The sequence below is a fragment of the Dreissena polymorpha genome, chromosome 1 (assembly GCF_020536995.1).
Source record: "Dreissena polymorpha isolate Duluth1 chromosome 1, UMN_Dpol_1.0, whole genome shotgun sequence".
NCBI lineage: Eukaryota > Metazoa > Mollusca > Bivalvia > Myida > Dreissenidae > Dreissena > Dreissena polymorpha.
The window spans coordinates 93,456,812-93,474,969 of record NC_068355.1 but is presented as its reverse complement, the minus strand read 5'-3'; the positions used below and the strand labels follow the sequence as shown (position 1 = coordinate 93,474,969).

Here is an 18,158-nt window from a genome sequence, read left to right as displayed (position 1 = left end):
GAATTTACTTGATAATATGTAAGGAGCAATCAACACAATGGTTATCTTCTAAAGTTATGTGTAAGCATCTCATTTTTTGTTATAAACCAATTCATGGTTTAAATGGCTTATCGGAGTTCGCCTTTTTCTACTTTCCAGTGGTTTGAATGACTGCACATGGGAGGTGATTAATCGCTTAGGAAGGCGTAACCGATGAAAAACATAATTCAAAGGATTTAAAAACGTTGAAAATCGCTGAAGTGTTTAAACATAAAAACATGCTTAACCCTTTTTGGCGTTTAAACACTGATAAAATCTCTTGAACACAAGCGGTGACCTAATAGTAACGTGACGACAATCATATGTTAGGCAGGCAGGCCTTTTTGTATTCGAACTCGTTTGACTGTTATTTAATGTTAATGCAAATCCTACCTTGAGCGGTCAGCAAAAGATGTACGACGCAGCTTGGGCATTCCTCAAAGAGATCAAGGAAGCGAATATTTAATTTACGATAATTTATCTGAAAGAAAACAACACAACGCAATTACATATATTCTGAATGAAGGCTACATAATTTTCTCTAGAAAATGCAACAATATGGACTATTACCCAAAACCTTGCTTCTGTCACTTATGCGGAACCATTGAAGTAACATGTATATTATTCATTGAATCAGCGATGGTTGCGTGTTATATCAAGCGTCTTTATAACTCCAACTTTATGACGTGATTATTTTAATCCTTTACAATAATCAAGCGAAAATAAAATGCTTTAATTTGAAGATACTTTCTTTTTAATGGTAAAAGGGTCTTCAAAGCTGTTTAAAGGAGATTTGGTGATTGTAATGGTTTTATAGTCATGTCCTTATGTTTTCAATCGGCGGTCATGTTTCTCTTTAAATTGAATTGAATAAAGCTTGAGTACGAGATAAAGGAACTGTTTTTGTGAACTTAACACGAGAGGTTAATTTAAAATGTTCAACATGAATCAAATAAAGATATATTTGCGCATACAAGTAAAAGGTATCTCCTTGCTATTAAAGCAAATGATGAAGAATAAAACTATAACCATTAACGTGAAATAATGTTTAAACTTGCATAGGGGTTAACATACTCATTTCTATTAACATATCTAATGGTCGCATTTTTTTTCCACCGGTCCATGTTATTGACATGAACATTGTTCATTTTAAATAAAGACTAACATACAATATTTTGTACAGTTATTTACCTTAGTCTCGTTGCACCAGTTTATAAATTTGGATACGTTTAAAATGAAATCCGTCAACGCTTTATCTGGTGTGTCGCACATTGTCTGTTTATCTTGCAATTCGTGTAAGATATCTTTCATTTCTTTCAATTCAAATTCGTTCTGGAAAATATGCATATGTTTGGTTTACAATTGACTATAATAATTAAGTGTTTATGGTATCACTTCATTATATAATTCATTATATGATCCATTACATCATAAACTATTTATTTGTTAATTAAATGTATATTTTGTTTAATGTTTTAAAGATAGTATTGTCAACATACAAATATACGTCGTCAAAAATAAAACCATGATACATTTTATCGACAAGTTCAAGTAACTCACATAAGTATAAAATTCAAATACAGACGCATACATATGCCGAGATTGGATTCAATGTCATAGTAAAAATTGGTTTAAAAATATTCCACATGTGTCCAGCTATTTTATTTTTATTTCTTTAATTTTGATTCTTTTTTTGAAGATATGAAGCCATTGTTGAATCGTTCGCCTAATATTCTGGTTCTTACTTTAAATAATGTAAAACTTTAACAAACGCATATTAAAATTATCTCAAATGTAATTGCCTGTGTATCCATCTTTCAAAATACAATTATAATCCTTATTTGCTATAAAAATTAGTTCGACCAAGGTAAGTTTTGTTTCCTGCATATAAAAGTAGGATTTCTATTGTGTGATTGCTTTGATTAAATAAGCAGTGTGCATATTAGTTTTCATATTTATTGCTGATTCTGCTATTAAAGAACATTTATATTCAGCCGGTTTGTAACTAATGCACTACTGTTTCAAGTTTTCGTTCAACTCTTGAGTAACACTGTTCAAGAGAGAACAATATTTAAAGAGGTTGCTGTTATTTAAATCATGTTAACTGTTTGTTTTATTTGTTCGAAACTGAACTTTTATAGTGCTAGTCTTTGTAAAAAAAACATGTACATTTTTAATATATTAGTTATTTCAGTCATTTTGTATCGTTTCTTTTAAGGGTAAATTTAACCGTTGATTTGGTACAACTATTTTGAAACATTTTAAAAATAAATAGCGAGTCAATATCGTCGAGTTTCTCTACAATTTTACACATTCAAACATATATCATAGCCTTCAGAAAGGCATTACACATCTAAGTCAATATTTATTTAATTTGATAAATAAATCTGTTAATCAAGCTTGCTTTAGGACCCTCAATAAGCATTCAATATCAACCAATTTGAAACTTGCAAAATTGTATCACGTTTAATTCTGTCCTGTTTGTCATTCCATAAGAATTCAAATATAATTTTATTTTTATTCCTCTATTTTTTTATTATTTTGATTACATTTTGGTAATGCATCAGTTTTGATAACCGTTGAATTTCATAATAATAAAATACTCCATGAGTTCCAATTATGTAAGCAGTGTTTAATTTTCTTAATTTAGTCAATATAAAACAGTTCATGTGTGCAGAATGTAACATACGTATTTATTAATGCGCATAATTAAATAAAAGAGCATTCATTCTTAAGTTGTAAACTTGATGTAGTAGAAACACTGACTAGGGTGCTGATTAATTGTTCAAATGACTTTCTTACTCTCTTCAAAAAGTAAACAAGCATACTCTGTAAACAAAGTTTGTTTTATTTCATATTTTCCAAATTAAGTCCCTTTATATAAGAATCCCGTTCTTATGTTATAAGTTATTATATACAAATAAGAGTAAGGAGGATAGGACAAACTTGACTTACTCTTTTTGTGAAATATGCCATTGTTGGATATGCAAGATTTGGCAAGGCTATTGAAAAGTACACACACTGTATTAACGAAATTGTCCAAAACACGTGTACAATACATTATTGTCAATTCTACCGAAACACCTTTTGAAATCCGAGCAAAATATCATCCTTGTGTCGTTGTAGTCGTTAAATATGTATAAAATGTAATTCAAAAGTGTTATATTTCCTCCATTTATAGTCACTTTATAAATCGCTTGCGGTCTGTGTTAATCAGTTTTTGAAGAAAAAGTGTAATTATATTAGCAATTGATTAGGTAGTAATTTGACCATATATGTTAAACAAAGAGGCTAGTCGCCAGATAGCTATTAGCTAATAGCTAAAGACAGAATAGTTATATATTTGTTTGGCAAAATAAGTAAAAACGTTCAGTTAGATTTTCATTGTAAAAAAGTATTTTTGAATATAAGTAAAAAACGATGTATAGAAGTATGAGGTCAACCCTTCTGAACACGGACGTTTATTATCATGGCTTCTAAAACTTGGCAGCATATATATTCGGTCAAACAGTCGGGATATTTATCTCTGTTTTCATTTTATAGCTTTTAAAGACTTTCGAGAAAGTTACCGTTTGTTTCGTGATTCAAAAGAAGATCTTCGTTATAAAGACAGGAAAAACATTGTTGTTTATGTCCAAAGATTTTTTTATGATCGTATTCAATTTCATCACTTACTTTGACCTGTTAAATAATCTTGGGTCTGGTCGTTTTTATTAAAAATTATCGAAAAATTGTGTTTTATTCTGCTCACTCCATTTATTCTGCTTCGGCCCGAATCAAAATGCCTTTGATGCCATTAAGCTTATGTGTTTTCCTTTCTTTTTTTACGTAAAGCTTCAGTTATAGGATTCATGTTTACGTGTGTCGTCGATATTGCGTAAATAGGATTCTGTTTATGTTTAAATATTTGTTATAAAGTATGCTAAACATTTTAATTTCTTACCCTTCCTTTTTTAAGTTCCCATAAAATATTATCTTTCTGCATTAAAATCAACAACTTTTTGTACTGCATGTTAATATAATTTTGTATTTTTTGTATTTTTGATCAAACATTTCTGAGTTAGTTAATTTAAAACAACGTGGACCTCTTTTCATAGCATCAAACAAATGATATGATTAACCATGAAATGATCAGATGTAAATGGAGTATGGAAGTTACAGGTACGTTCATTGCTATAAGGTAAAGTGGACAATAGCAAAATCTTTCCTACAAAATATCGGGTGGTATGTACCAGAATGCCATGTAAACTCTGCTGTAAACGTGTTAAAATCTCTTTTGATGTCATACGAGTATTAAATTGAAATAACTTTGAAAAGCAATAACATTACCTTTTCATAGATTGCATTCTTGACAGATTTACCGTTTTCCAAGAAAAATCCAAACGGTTTAAGAAAATTGCTTTCCTGAGAGAACCGTAACTTGCACGACAACAATTTCTTTGAGTTCCATGCCAGCATAAGTTTTTCTATGTTATCTACCTCCTCACAACTTTTTGGGCTCGTCTCGTAAACGATGCACAAGCAATCAGCATCCTTCTCTGTGATTGAGATAGACTTTCCATGTGCATTGAGTTGTTGTCTAAATAAGTCTGCAATAATTGGAATCATACAATTTATTGCTCCCTGTCATGCGAAAACCAAACGAATGATTTCGTAAACTGTAAGTTTAAGTCACACACAAAATTAACAGAGCTTATATTTGTAAATGTGAAATATTTGTACGCATATTGTTATATTTTCTAAAACAAATAAAATTTCGTGAATCATTATTGTGCTGATGTGTTTTGTTAATGTATGGAACATCTACGCATATCCCCCTATTGTACTTAGTTGAAGGATCGAATTGCGAATAATGGAATTAATAATGTGATTTTGAATATACGCGAACTGTTTATGTTATAAACAACATAGAATTAATTCTTAAACAAAAACATAGATGTTATATTAAACTTTGAATCTTAAGAGAAACAATAATTACATTAATACTGGTAAATTAAGATAAAACATCCAGATTCAATGAATGTCTGTGCAGCTATTACTCGCATACAATATAATCTAAATTATTTGGAATATCATTGAAATAATGCTTATCATTTCCTATGGGTTTGCCACTGACATTGCAACTATATTGCTTTAAATATTATGCAAACTATAACTTTTTATGACAAAATATAAACTCTCTGGCATCACAGAAATTGGCCGTACAAAACTCCTTGGCGCATAGATACGAGTATGCATTTTAAGGTACAGCCCGTCCCCAAATATACACGCTGATATAAATCAGTGATATTAACTGAACTATTTTATAACACAATAGGATTAACGGCTCTGTATTTCACGCAACTCTACTGCAAAACTTACATAAATGCATTGTATAGAGAGTTCGGATTAGAAACAAATATATATGGGGTTTTTTTAAATAAATACTAGATTTGAATTTGTATATTTTTTGTTTCAGCACGAAATATACAGCAAAAAACCCATATGTTTTACTTCATGTTCATCGTTTGTGCTTTAGAAGTCAATAGTTAAACGTTACCTACAGTAAACTTCGGAAAAAGGATAATTTGTATCAGGCTCTGATAGTCTACCACAGTTGTTGCCAAAACCTCGTGTGACTGTTTTGCCGTAAACGGTGATGGAAGCACCATTTCAAAACGAAGTTCTACTTTATCTGAATAATTGTATGCAATGTATTCATTCCACCAATTAATTTTCATCCCGTAAAATTCAGGTTCGTGAGGTAGAAGCTCGTTTTGTCGATGTTTCTCAATGTACTTCATTAATTTTTCGATAGTTATGAAGTTCCCATCTATGCAACATTTACAACCCGAACGTTCCCAATTGCGCCCTGAAGCTTTCATTGTGAACGCCTGAACCAACACCTTGGTAAAATAACTTTGTTTTCCTTTTTCCCATATTACCTTATCAGCACTACTTGTTGCGTTGAACTGAATGAGTCGTTGTTCTTTGTTCACTGTAATTACCTCCGGTTGACAACAATCCATAAACGCTATGACTTTTTGAATATTTTTACATTTTTGTATGCTGTCGTTCAGGTGTTGTAAGCTGATATATTCATCTATGCCAACTTCAAATCCTGTGTTGCCGTGATGTCCTGAGTAAACAAACACCAAGGTATGGATATTTCGTTTGGCTATCTTCTCAAACGCATCATCAATCCTTGCCGACACCGACCGTTCTGTATTACTTGCAGGATCAATTACTATGCAAGTGCTACAAAATTAACAAAACATTAATAAATTGAACAGTTAAATGTAACAGTAACTACTGTTCATCCTGGATTCACAAGTGTGTTCTAAGTGACGAAGTTTTGACCAGTTTTAGAGAATTAATTTTTCAAATAGTTTACACATAAGCCGGACTAATGACTACGTTAAACATGTAAATTTGATTTGATACGTTTTTGTTTACAATACAATTATGTCCTGTCACCTCTCGTTATTTCAAATAAAAAAAATGTGAAGATACACTGCGGGGAATCACGTTTAAATAAATAATAAATAGAAGGAAATGTTAAAAGTACCGTTATCAAACTCAAATGCTATTTACATCTAAGAATCAATTGCAAAACATGACATTTTAAAAATGTCAAGCTCTTGAAACCACACTGTTTTGGGTCTTCTTCAGTCGTATTGAATCAAAATGTCTATCATTGTCTATCGAAGGCACCGATTAAATCCAACAGAGATTTGAGCTAGCCCCTTGGTATAGACATCGTTTTAATATCAATAATATTCTAATTCTATTTATTCTCAGAGTTAAAGTTGCAAACGTCGTATTTTCTCGGCCGAATTTCTAGTCCATTTACCATAACATTTCATAACTAACAAGGAAGAAAACAATTCGTATCGTTTGAGATTTTAAAACGCATATTACAATATTTAATTTTGTGTACACAAATTAATATGCGTTTCAATTATGTTGAGTTTGTCTAAGCTCTGCAAATATTAACTTATGAAGTGTTTCTGCTCGGGTCAAGACGGCTCAAATCATAGCTTACCTAGTCACTATGCATATTTGTACGGCCAGAAATAGACCCTTAAATTACGTTTAAAATCCATGGCACTTTTTTAAACATTCAAACATGAAGCTGGAATGTTGTTTCTTAACGCAATAAATACGCAAAAATGTTAGTTCAAGCTTTCTAAAAATATTTAAAATAATAATAATGACAGTAAGCATGTAATAAAAAGAAAAGTTGATGCATTTGCACTCGCGTTAGCGCTCTTAAGTATTTATTTCCTCACTTTACCGACAAAAACAAATTTCACGGAATTACCCCGAAAGAAACAACTAGCGACTATGTATCGAGAAATGCACTTTGTAAGTTATTTTTCTGTTTTTAGCTCCATTTTGCTATTGACAGAATTGCACGGTGTTGCAAGCTGAAATACCAAACCTAAAGACGAGTATTGAAAATCTTGTAGTATTTCGCGGATCCGAAAGTGCGTCAAAGAAGGCAAATGGCCAATTACATATACAGGCCAGTACAATACATACAACAAAACAAAACAAGATGGCTCTCGATCGCTTATCTGTGTAAGTGGTCTTGGCCAGTTTTGACATCACGGAACTAATTTGAACAATTTCGGTAGAGTATCACTATACGATGATATACCGCGAATTTAAATCACTTGACCCTTGGTGATTCATAGAAAAAGATTGTTTAGGATAGTAACTTTAAACGTTTATTTAAATCATAAAGTTTGCGTTCTAGCCCCCTACCAGGGCTTAATATATACAAGAAATTCAAACAAGAAGCGTTGCTAAAGTATATACTACCTTTGCAGAAGAAGTCTTTTCAATAATAGTTATTAAAATACTATTTCGCGTTAAACGTTTTTTAGATTGAATGCAGAACGTTTAAATAAACAAGGCTTCGAAACCATTGCAAGACACAAAGGAGTCCTCGACCGGCTGAAATCCCTATCAATTAACTTAATGGATGTTCATTGAACTTTCTAAATTGCACTATCTCTGAACACTGTATTACAATCCCATCGAGAAAAAGTCACCGGACTATATTAAAAAAATACATGATAACGTTTAATAAAAAAAGAAAGAATTTGCCTGACACTTTGATTGGCTTCATTTCATCGTTGTTGTTATATGGAATTGATATCGTTCGTTATAATTTAAACTTAGATCTAAGATGCTCTGATGTCATAGTTTTGTTACTCTAGTGTGTGTTCAATAAATCATAATGGTTTTGAAACAAATGTTGGGCATGCCTTTTAAACGGTTTAATCGGAAATGCGTTTTGGACATGTTTAATGTGGATAACCAATTATGAATCCGTTATGGTTTATGTCTGTTTGTTAAGTAATTGCTATGTTGTCCAGTGTGTATAGTCCCTTAAAAGTGAATTTTGCTGGGTTAAGTGTGTAGTTATATATCACGCTTAACTGGTTAAATCCCCAAATACTTTACATTGACTGTTCCAAGCCGATGATCCAATAATTTGTCATTTCGTTCGTATTGTATGCATATACACACATTTGTCAGTTCACCTCAATACGGATTAGCTGGTATTAATACACATTTCTATTGTAATAATATGTTTGGAGTTTCGTTGTTCCTATACATGCACACCTAAGCAACGAAGTGACGACGACAGTGGCCAAACCAATCGGGCAACGAGAATCATCATTATTTTTCAGCATCGTTTTGGATTCGCTAAAATATTCAGCTATACGAAGAATGTTGCAGTGTAATTTAATCAGAGACTTACAAAAACACGAAAGCTTAAGAAGCAATTATTCAAACTCATTTAAATATAACCAGGTTTAATCAAAATACACGTGAGAGAGATGTTCTGATTTGAACGTATCTTATTAACTTAAATAGCACAATGCAAAAGTTGTAGAAGTAGTAGTAGTAGTAGTAGTAGTAGTAGTAGTAGTAGTAGTAGTAGTAGTAGTAGTAGTAGTAGTAGTACTAGTAGAAGTAGTAGTAGTAGTAGTAGTAGAAGTAGTAGAAGTATCAAAAGTTGTAGTCGTAATAGAAGTTGTTGTTGTTGTTGTTGTAGCAGTAATACTACTTCTGATATTACTTCTACTACTACTACTACTACTACTGCTGCTGCTGCCACGGCTGCTACTGCTGCCGACGATGATGATACTGCTACTGTTTGTTGAGATTTGTTGATACAACTGGATTTACAGTAATATGTCGCTAGATATACGATCTTTTCATTCGTGAAATAAAGTAATTGTTCAAGCGCTTTCGTCTGAAGGTATATCAAATAACTTCGCTCTTAGAAGTCTTTTACGTTGCAATTCTTCTATGCTCCTATTGACAATAACTATTCAGCTGATGTAGGTATTAATGTTTAAAAAAAAACGATTAAGAAGAGCAGTCGAGATTAATTCAAATTGCAATCATAAAAATAATGTCGTATTATGTCTGCATAAAGTCAAGTCAACTCTAGTTTGTGTCACAACTGGCTATGTAATTAGTGAAAAAGATTAATAAGATGAAAACGTATGAAAACATTTCGGTATATTATCATGTTTGTAACATAATACAAGTTCATATTACTGTAAATGCTTTAAACTTCATAAGTTTAACATCGTAAAAAGCAGGTTTGCAATCATAACTATTTAAGTATTCTTAGTGATAAATATTTGCAATACTGTATGCATCCATCTATGTTTAAGAAATAATTTGTGTAAGTTATAGTTTGTTGTCGAATACCCTACGATCGGAAGTTTAGATGCGTGGTTCCAAATCACGAGTGCGAAATCACATTTGAAACCACGTATCTAAACTTCCGGCCATGGGTTATTCGACAACAAACTAAAACGTACACAAAATATTTCGATTATAACACGGTTTTTACTAAAGATTTATATAGATGTATATTATTTTTCTTTCACTTCTTTATATTGTGTACTTTTTTATGTGAAGTTCCGCCCATAAAATAACTTTCGGGTGTTCTTTCGATCAGATCTCCGCCCTCAATAACAGCCAAACTGGATTATTACGCTGGTGGAAAATGGATCGGCATGTTTTGTTTAGTTACAGCGCGTGCTTTCAGTGTATAAGCTCCGCCCATAATGATTGCAGAATAACCCATAGACGAGTTTTTTTTCCTTTTTGGTTGATATGAAATTTTGCAAGTGCCGTGTTAGAATTTAGTATTCAACACACCCCATCTCTGATTATACAAGTTTCTTTGTTACAAATTGTCGTTATCCGGTGATCATTTATGTCGTATTTGCATTCATAATTGTTTGAAAGAAGATGTTGTAATAAATGACAAATAGTTACTAATAAAGGATTATTATCACCTATATTGAACAAAATTAAATACGAGTAAAAATACTGTTATTCCTTTGCGATGAATTCACATATAAGAAAATGTTAGCATAGTTTAACCGTCTGTCCATCCGATAAAGGAAATGTTATTTCCACTGCTAATATTACTGATTATGATGCTCCTTATCAAAATAATAATTCCATGGATGATCTTGAATATTACGACATGAGTAATAAACCTTTTGGCGATGGAGATAATACTAACGATGTCATTTGAATGCCAAGTTTTATCCACGTATCTTAAGTATTTTTTGAGAAATTAAAAGTTTATTTGTCCAATGAATTTTTCAACTTATTCAATTTTGGAAACGGACGGACAGACGACCGAACGAACAGAGGATTGGATTGAAAGTTGGACTTCTGGCAAATCTATAGCCTCAGTTGTAAAACAATTGTTTACAAGTACAGTTTGAGTTATTATAATCAAACTGTGTTCATATTTGTAACAGGGACCTGACCTATAACCTCATATTCACATTTTCACATGTATAAAACGCTTCATCTAAGTATCTTCAATACTTTTTTAAGAATATTGCAGGATCCAGTTTACGGAGAAACGGACAACCTTATACACCTGGCTGTTGGAATGTTAACATAAACTCTCCTCTGTTGAAACCATTATTGTATTTGTAACATGTTTAACTTGCAAATAAAACAATACATTACTAAACCAAAAACTAATTACATGAAATAAAGATCATTTTATAACCGATTTACGGACATATCGAATCAATTAGATTTTAAACATAACTAATATGCTGTGAATATGTGTTTTGCAGCAGACATACGCTTTAAAAGACGCTTTAAACGATCAAAATTATGAGACAAGACTCGGGGTATGAGGGCGTTTACTTATGTGAAGGACTCATTCAGTATTACATAAAAATGGTTGTATTATTATAAATTGTGTTTTATATAATTATATAAACACGCGCGATCGCGAGACAATTAATTGAGAATGGCAACGAAAACAAGATGGCCGACATAACCTGGCAGATAATATAGTAATGTTTTAATGAAAATGCTTAACATATAATTTGTTAAGTCGAGTAATAGATCAGGGACACGGTTGCCATTAGACCTATTTAATAGTGCCATTAACAATTATATATGGGAGTTTCCATTTTTCTTTACGTTTCCATCTGGTCGTTAGCGACTGTAATCAATTAAGAATATAAAGCTATACTTCTTTCAATTTAATGAAATTTTTATATAGAACATATACGTATTCAGTGAGAATTTTACACCATGTATAACGGTCCCCTCCGAGATGTATAACGATGATCTGGAAATTGTGATAATATGTTAATGATGCACGATTCGAAGGTGAAGTCAACATGACTGGATTTAACTTATACATGTATTAACTGCTTTTCATTGTGGTACATACATTTTCAATGCAGTTGATGTGACGAAAATCAAACATTTGAGAAACTATATCCTTTTTTTCTATTGTGTATGCATCGCTGTTTTATTTCAAACTGTACGATTAATTAATGTTGATGAGGTTTACGGTAGAGATTAGTTCTGGCTGAGTGTAACAGTTTAAAGTTGCAATTAAATTGCATTTCATTATTGCGTGTCTTAGATCCTAGTTCAATCGTTTTAATATAGTTTGTGCTGTGACGTGTGCATTGGCCTGAATTGTCTTAACTTTTGAGGTCTAAACTAAATAAACAATGACATTAAAAAAGACAGTATCCGAGGCTTCATTCAATTAAATTTAATAATATAATTATTAATTTAAAAAAAAGCATTTACCTTACACACATTGATGGTAGAACATTCGATGATATAGCCTGTGCGAACACCTTAACATCTTTTTCAAAGAAACTGTTGTCATCGTCATATCCAGCTATTAAAATGGCGCCCCATTCATCTCCTTGAACAAAAGTTGTTCGATGTTAAATCATTGATTTATTGTATGATCAAACTAAAAGGAAACTAGCTTTCAATATGCGTTACACTTGTATGTGTATTCTTAAAGAATAATGGTCAATGAGTTAATAATAATAATATTACATAGGTGTTAAACAATAGATGTATTACTTGATGTCGCTTTGACTTACCTATGATGGCTTTGATCTCGTTGTCGCATCCCTGACACTTGACTGGATTTATGTACCCGTTCCGCATGCAGGCACAGCATATTTTAATCTTTGTTGGGCAGTCAGACGAATGATATTTTTCTGTAACTCGGCCAACAAAACTATCTTCTGCAAAAATATCAGCTCCTTCATAAAAACGCATATGTAAATGTTGTAATTAAATGCCACAACTCACTGTCTTGTATTACGATTCACGCAATTATATAGACTAAAATCGAATTTGAATTAGAAGCCTGCCAAAACTAGAGATGGTAATAGAAATGCATCTAAAAGATATGTCTATATAAAATAAACGATTATTGAATATTACAGAATGAAATTTACTTTAGTTTCATTTCAATATTCCTCAGAAAGTTACTCATGCGATGCTCTGGCCTGCAACTAACCATTCATTAGTTTACTGAATTTGTAGGCTGTGACGTTAACATGTTTTCAACGAAAAAATTTTGAACCAAGTATAACGTTTGTAGCTCCTTAAAACTGGCTTTAACTGTAAATGCTTTGCTTTGACCGTTGTAAGGCGGTGGCCAAATTTTTTTTTATGTGTTGTGTATTTGCGTGTTATTTCTATTACATGTGTATTGTGTCATAATGTTTTGCAATATATTCCTCCCTTTTAATTAAAAAACATTGTTGTAGTAAGGTTCCTCCTCTGCGGATGCAGCTGAAATTTTTTAAACACTTTCTTCATTATGATGAGTACAGCTGAGAATTGTATTAAAAGAGAACATGAATATTATTATAAGTACACTAGTTCCATGGATTCTGTAAAATAAATGATGGATCGTTTTACAAATACTTACAACCACAATTAAACCGGTTGGTTTCCCATCATAAGTTTAGGAATCATTATTCTTATAATTTAAATATACAACACTAACTAACTAAAACACAAGTTGTATCAATTGGAGATAGTTGTAATAATCACTGCAAGGTCCTTTATTGAAAACAAGGGACAATTAAAAAATGATTCGATGTGGGATAAAAGCACACGACAAACACAAATAAATTAATTGAGGACACCGCCGTAGAGGTCAATTTAAATAACAGTGTCATTAGTATTGGTATGTGGCCGGTTTAAGGGCGCCCATACCCTACATATGACCTAGATGAACTAACAAACCATATACAAGTAAATTGTTATCACTCTAACAGATAAACAATCAAAAGCAAATACCAATGGTAGACAATTCAAACGGATATTAGCCGATCCATCCCTTTGTTTGCAGGCAAATGTTGAATATAGTAATCTGAATTCATTCAGTATATCTAAGAGAACGGTAATTGGTTGAGAAAATAATAATGGCATTCTGCAAATAATAAGATGTTTCTTGAGATTCAGTTTTTCAATGAAATGTTGTAAACAATTCATATCCGAAAATATATTTTATTGGAACCTGCTAAATGCTTACTTATGTCGAAATGGATTATAAATGGATTGTGTTGTTTTACTTAATGTTATATTATATATATATATATATATATATATATATATATATATATATATATATATATATCTTTCATCATCAATCATAGTGACAATTAGAATGCCAGCCATTGTTCCAAATTAAATGCCGATACACTGACACTTATTTTTAAAGCAATTAATTTAGCTTTTAAGTTTCATTTCATTTTAAGAACATACAACAAAGCATTGCATATTTTGCTTGTTTTATTTCGGTTTACTTAAAAGAATATTAACATGTATCATCCCGCATAAGTAATGCAGAAGAGTATATATACATTTTATATTGAGTCAAGAACATCAATAATTTTTAAATGTTAAGTTCCTAAAATTAATAATGTTTATTTATTGCAAATAAATTTAGTATAATGATTAACATAATCTATTTTGGATTTGAATTTGTGTAATGATGGTGTTGACTATTCAAAGGCTTTGTAAATGAAAAATAAATAAAACAATATTGCAATTTAAAAACACGAGTGACGCGGGTTATCAACACAATTTATGTATTTGCCTTTCCTACCAATTGTGAAGAACAGGTGACCAATAAAATCTTATCACTTCGGGCCCTTATCGAAATAACATTAAGATAACACACTTTTAATAAGTTCGTGAAGTGTAGATAAGATTGCGTGAATCAAAGGCAGAGTACAATTATTAAAAATAGTTACCCCCGCCCACCAACAACACACATACACACAAGAGAATCAATATACTTACGCCTAAACCTCTTCATTAATCCATTTATTTTTTGTTAAATATGTTACATTTGCTATGGTTCTTTTTTTACTTTATTTAAGGGTAACTCAATAGTGAATTAAATCAATTACTGACCTTTTTCCACTTGTTCATTTACCACGCATATTTCGCAGTTGTCGTCACCCAGGACTGTCCACCTTTGTACTGAATCATCACCTTCTTTTCGTAAAATCGACTGCAAAGATGGGAGCAACAAAACAAGAATACAAAATAGTTAAATGACCAACAGCTTTAACAAAAATGCTACTTTTTTAAGAAGTGAAGAAACCACGATAAAACCATGAGTTGTGTTTTGCTTGAAAACCGAATTGAGGTACATACAAAAAGAGAACATTCTGAAATTACCGCCAATATGGGAGATGTGTATGAACACACTCCCACGTCGACACAGTATGTTGTCTGTTTTCAATTAAAATATCATGCAGCCTTATCCGCTACAAATTAAGGGCACAATACAGTGATACCGTTATGACTCCACATATAGTTAATGCTCACGCTACATAGTGTTGTTTGTTTATTTAATGTGCAGCCATATTCAATGTCAATTATCTTTTAATATGTTATATTGCGTGCTGTTACAACGTTTTTTTTATAATTAATCGTTGATTACAATATTCTCACCTTCAAATCTGTGAGCAATTTAGCTGACGTTATTGGTTTGCCTTCGTCGTAACAACTAATAATGCATCGCCCAGCTATTTTTGACAAACCGTTCCATACATCAACGCTCCATCTGCGCTTCTATGAACACAAAGTCAATAGAATATTAATAATATGTCAGAAAAGATAATTTATACATGGATTTTAGAAACGGTATTTTGTTCATTATTTGAATATGTTTAGATACTCTATATTAATCACGTGTAAGGGTATAAAAACACGAAGAAATAGTAAGACACCTTATTAAAAGCGGAGCACAGCAAGGGATATTGGGTGTTCCTTTTTGCGGTTGGACGTCAATGAAGTAAGTGTCCGAAATCTTTTCTTGCGAAGGACTATCAAGATGTTGTATTTTTTCAAACGAATATTCATTTTAACTCAATTCAAGCTGTTGAATGTTCCTATTAAAATAATTGTTTCTGACATGTTCTTTTTGTATTCAAAAGGCAACTACGCTTAAAAATTAAAGTAAATATAGAATTTGGACGGATAGAAAAAGCAGCGATTATATACTGTCTGTGGGCTGCCCCAACTTCCACGTTGGGAACCAGGCGACTGCAAGGTCAGTTTATTGTTGGTTATTTTGTTCTTGCGCTTAGTTTATCTCAGGGGTAAATAGAAAAATCCGGCAGAAAAAAGAAATGTTATATTGAAAAACATATTTGTAATAATATATCAACATCATCTTAACGCGACATGCCAATGGCGTGAGAATTTTACATATCCTAACATTCTTTCAATTATATTAAAACATTATTTACTAAGGAAAGTTGATATAAATGAATAATTTTGTATTGATATTCTGGTCTTTTGTGGAGTTAATGTATTTGCTTGTACAGGTTCTGTGTAAAACATTGTTGTATTATCAAGGTCTTCTTTACTTTGTATTTTTCAGTAATTTACAACGCACACATCTGCAATATCTATTGAAATAAAATAATAAAAGTTGGATACTAAAGACTTCGTAATTGGCGTCATGTAGAAGACTGTACATTCTGTATCCGGGGCTCAAGCACAATGCACTCAAAATATTCAGAGCGATCACAAATGAAAATTACCCACTTACTAATAGTTTATAATTTCTAGCCGTTTTTTGTTATACCTAACGGGAGATATGTCGTTCTTAATCTATGATTGACGTCAAATAACAGTAAGAAATTAGGTCAGCCAATATAAGATTACAGTTTTGGGACGACATTTTGATTAAGCGCATAGTTTATATTAGACACCTGCTTTGTTTGTTACCTTAGCAATGCTCGACCAATTGACGAATAATACAATCATGACCACTAAGACGCAGGCATCGCAAATTAGTTCGATATAAATATTGTTCTTTGTTTACATAATTATAATGTTGTCCTTCTAAACAGCAAACATCATGGTCATTTATATCAATTTTTATGCCTACGAGCACGGTTGCTTAAACAAATAGAGTATTAAGTGTAATCATTTCTTTCCTATTCGATTATGGGAGCAGTTGTTATTTCATTAATAATTCAGTGTTGGCTTGGATGATGACAATATTTTTTCTCCTAAAAGAGTGTCTATATTGCTTTTGATTTCATGATTTGCTTTTTTCTAACTATTAAAATTGGAGATATATGAAGACCTGTTAAAATTAATTGGTACAAATGTGTACAGCTGAATCTAATGTTGAACTCGACGAAAGATAGTCTAACCTTCAAAGATATAATTGCTATACTCAATAATCGCAATTAAAGAGCTTCTCAACTAACAAATAACATATGTTAATAATAATAAACCACGTGTTCAAGCATGACGAGTTCAAAAAATGCAAATTTACCTGTTTCAAGGCCTGTTTCAAGGCTTCAAAATTGATCTCATCTAACCACCCTAATGGTGGTCCCTCAGGTACTGTTCCATCAGGACCTAGACCGGTTAAAATTTCCCGGATAACTGCGGAAAAAACATATATTTGTATAGTTAAACTGAATAATTAACTTCACGTAGCTATCTTACAACTTACTATTCAACTAAATAACTATATAACTACAAAAAGTTATTAATTAATAAATATGTGTTTTTGTGGATAGGAACGTCATGTAACCAGTAAATTAAACACACAAATAAACGTTAAACATAATCACCACGTTTTGACAATTAGGCAAATGTGTCAATATTACGAGACCTTAAGAAGGTTGATATTTCAAACATGAACATAAGAATAATAAACACCAGACACATTATACGGAAAAAGATTCTTGTCCGTAAGTATTTTATTGAATGAATGTGATACATTGTCTACATTTATGACGACTGTACATACATAATAACATTAAACATACATGATGAAAGCTGGGTTACCGCATTGAAACTATTAATTTGGAAGAAAGCTATTTAACGATGTTTGGACACATATTCCGGGTGCCATTACTATGGCGTATTGAACGTTGCAAAATTTAATGTTTCCATATCTATACCGTATACTTGTTTATATATGTTCTACATGTCCATGTTTGGGTGGTAAACTTGTATTTATCCCATCATCAGACGTGCATTGTCGATAAAAACCACTGTGGAATATATTTTCCTTTATTTCGTCAATGCTGAAATTAAGCTGTCACGCGCGGCGGACTCTTATATCAGTCATGTGTGGGGATGGTCATATTACTCGGAATCAACTATAAAGTAATCATTTTAGTAAATTCGAATCAGAATCGACATAAGAAACTATTTGATACCAAGATGTAATCTATTTTAAACACCTAATGCAACATAAACAGCAAAAACAAAAACAAAATAATATAAAGTGCGCGTGCTTATGACGTCATTATTAACACGTC

General features: G+C 31.8%; 2 protein-coding genes across 2 annotated transcripts in view; both read right to left on the bottom strand.

Moving 5' to 3' along the window:
• Nucleotides 1–18,158, bottom strand: part of LOC127841054 (intraflagellar transport protein 22 homolog) — a 219,312-nt gene that overhangs the window by 81,884 nt on the left and 119,270 nt on the right. The window lies entirely within an intron of this gene.
• Nucleotides 1–18,158, bottom strand: part of LOC127837313 (uncharacterized) — a 79,151-nt gene that overhangs the window by 3,099 nt on the left and 57,894 nt on the right. Inside the window, exons 7-15 of the mRNA XM_052364303.1 lie at nucleotides 17,159–17,271; nucleotides 15,316–15,435; nucleotides 14,770–14,869; nucleotides 12,432–12,578; nucleotides 12,124–12,244; nucleotides 5,562–6,255; nucleotides 4,348–4,641; nucleotides 1,210–1,350; nucleotides 412–499 (exon numbers count right to left, since the gene is read on the bottom strand). Of these exons, the coding sequence (XP_052220263.1) occupies nucleotides 412–499; nucleotides 1,210–1,350; nucleotides 4,348–4,641; nucleotides 5,562–6,255; nucleotides 12,124–12,244; nucleotides 12,432–12,578; nucleotides 14,770–14,869; nucleotides 15,316–15,435; nucleotides 17,159–17,271 (1,818 nt within the window). The remainder of the gene's footprint in view (nucleotides 1–411; nucleotides 500–1,209; nucleotides 1,351–4,347; nucleotides 4,642–5,561; nucleotides 6,256–12,123; nucleotides 12,245–12,431; nucleotides 12,579–14,769; nucleotides 14,870–15,315; nucleotides 15,436–17,158; nucleotides 17,272–18,158) is intronic.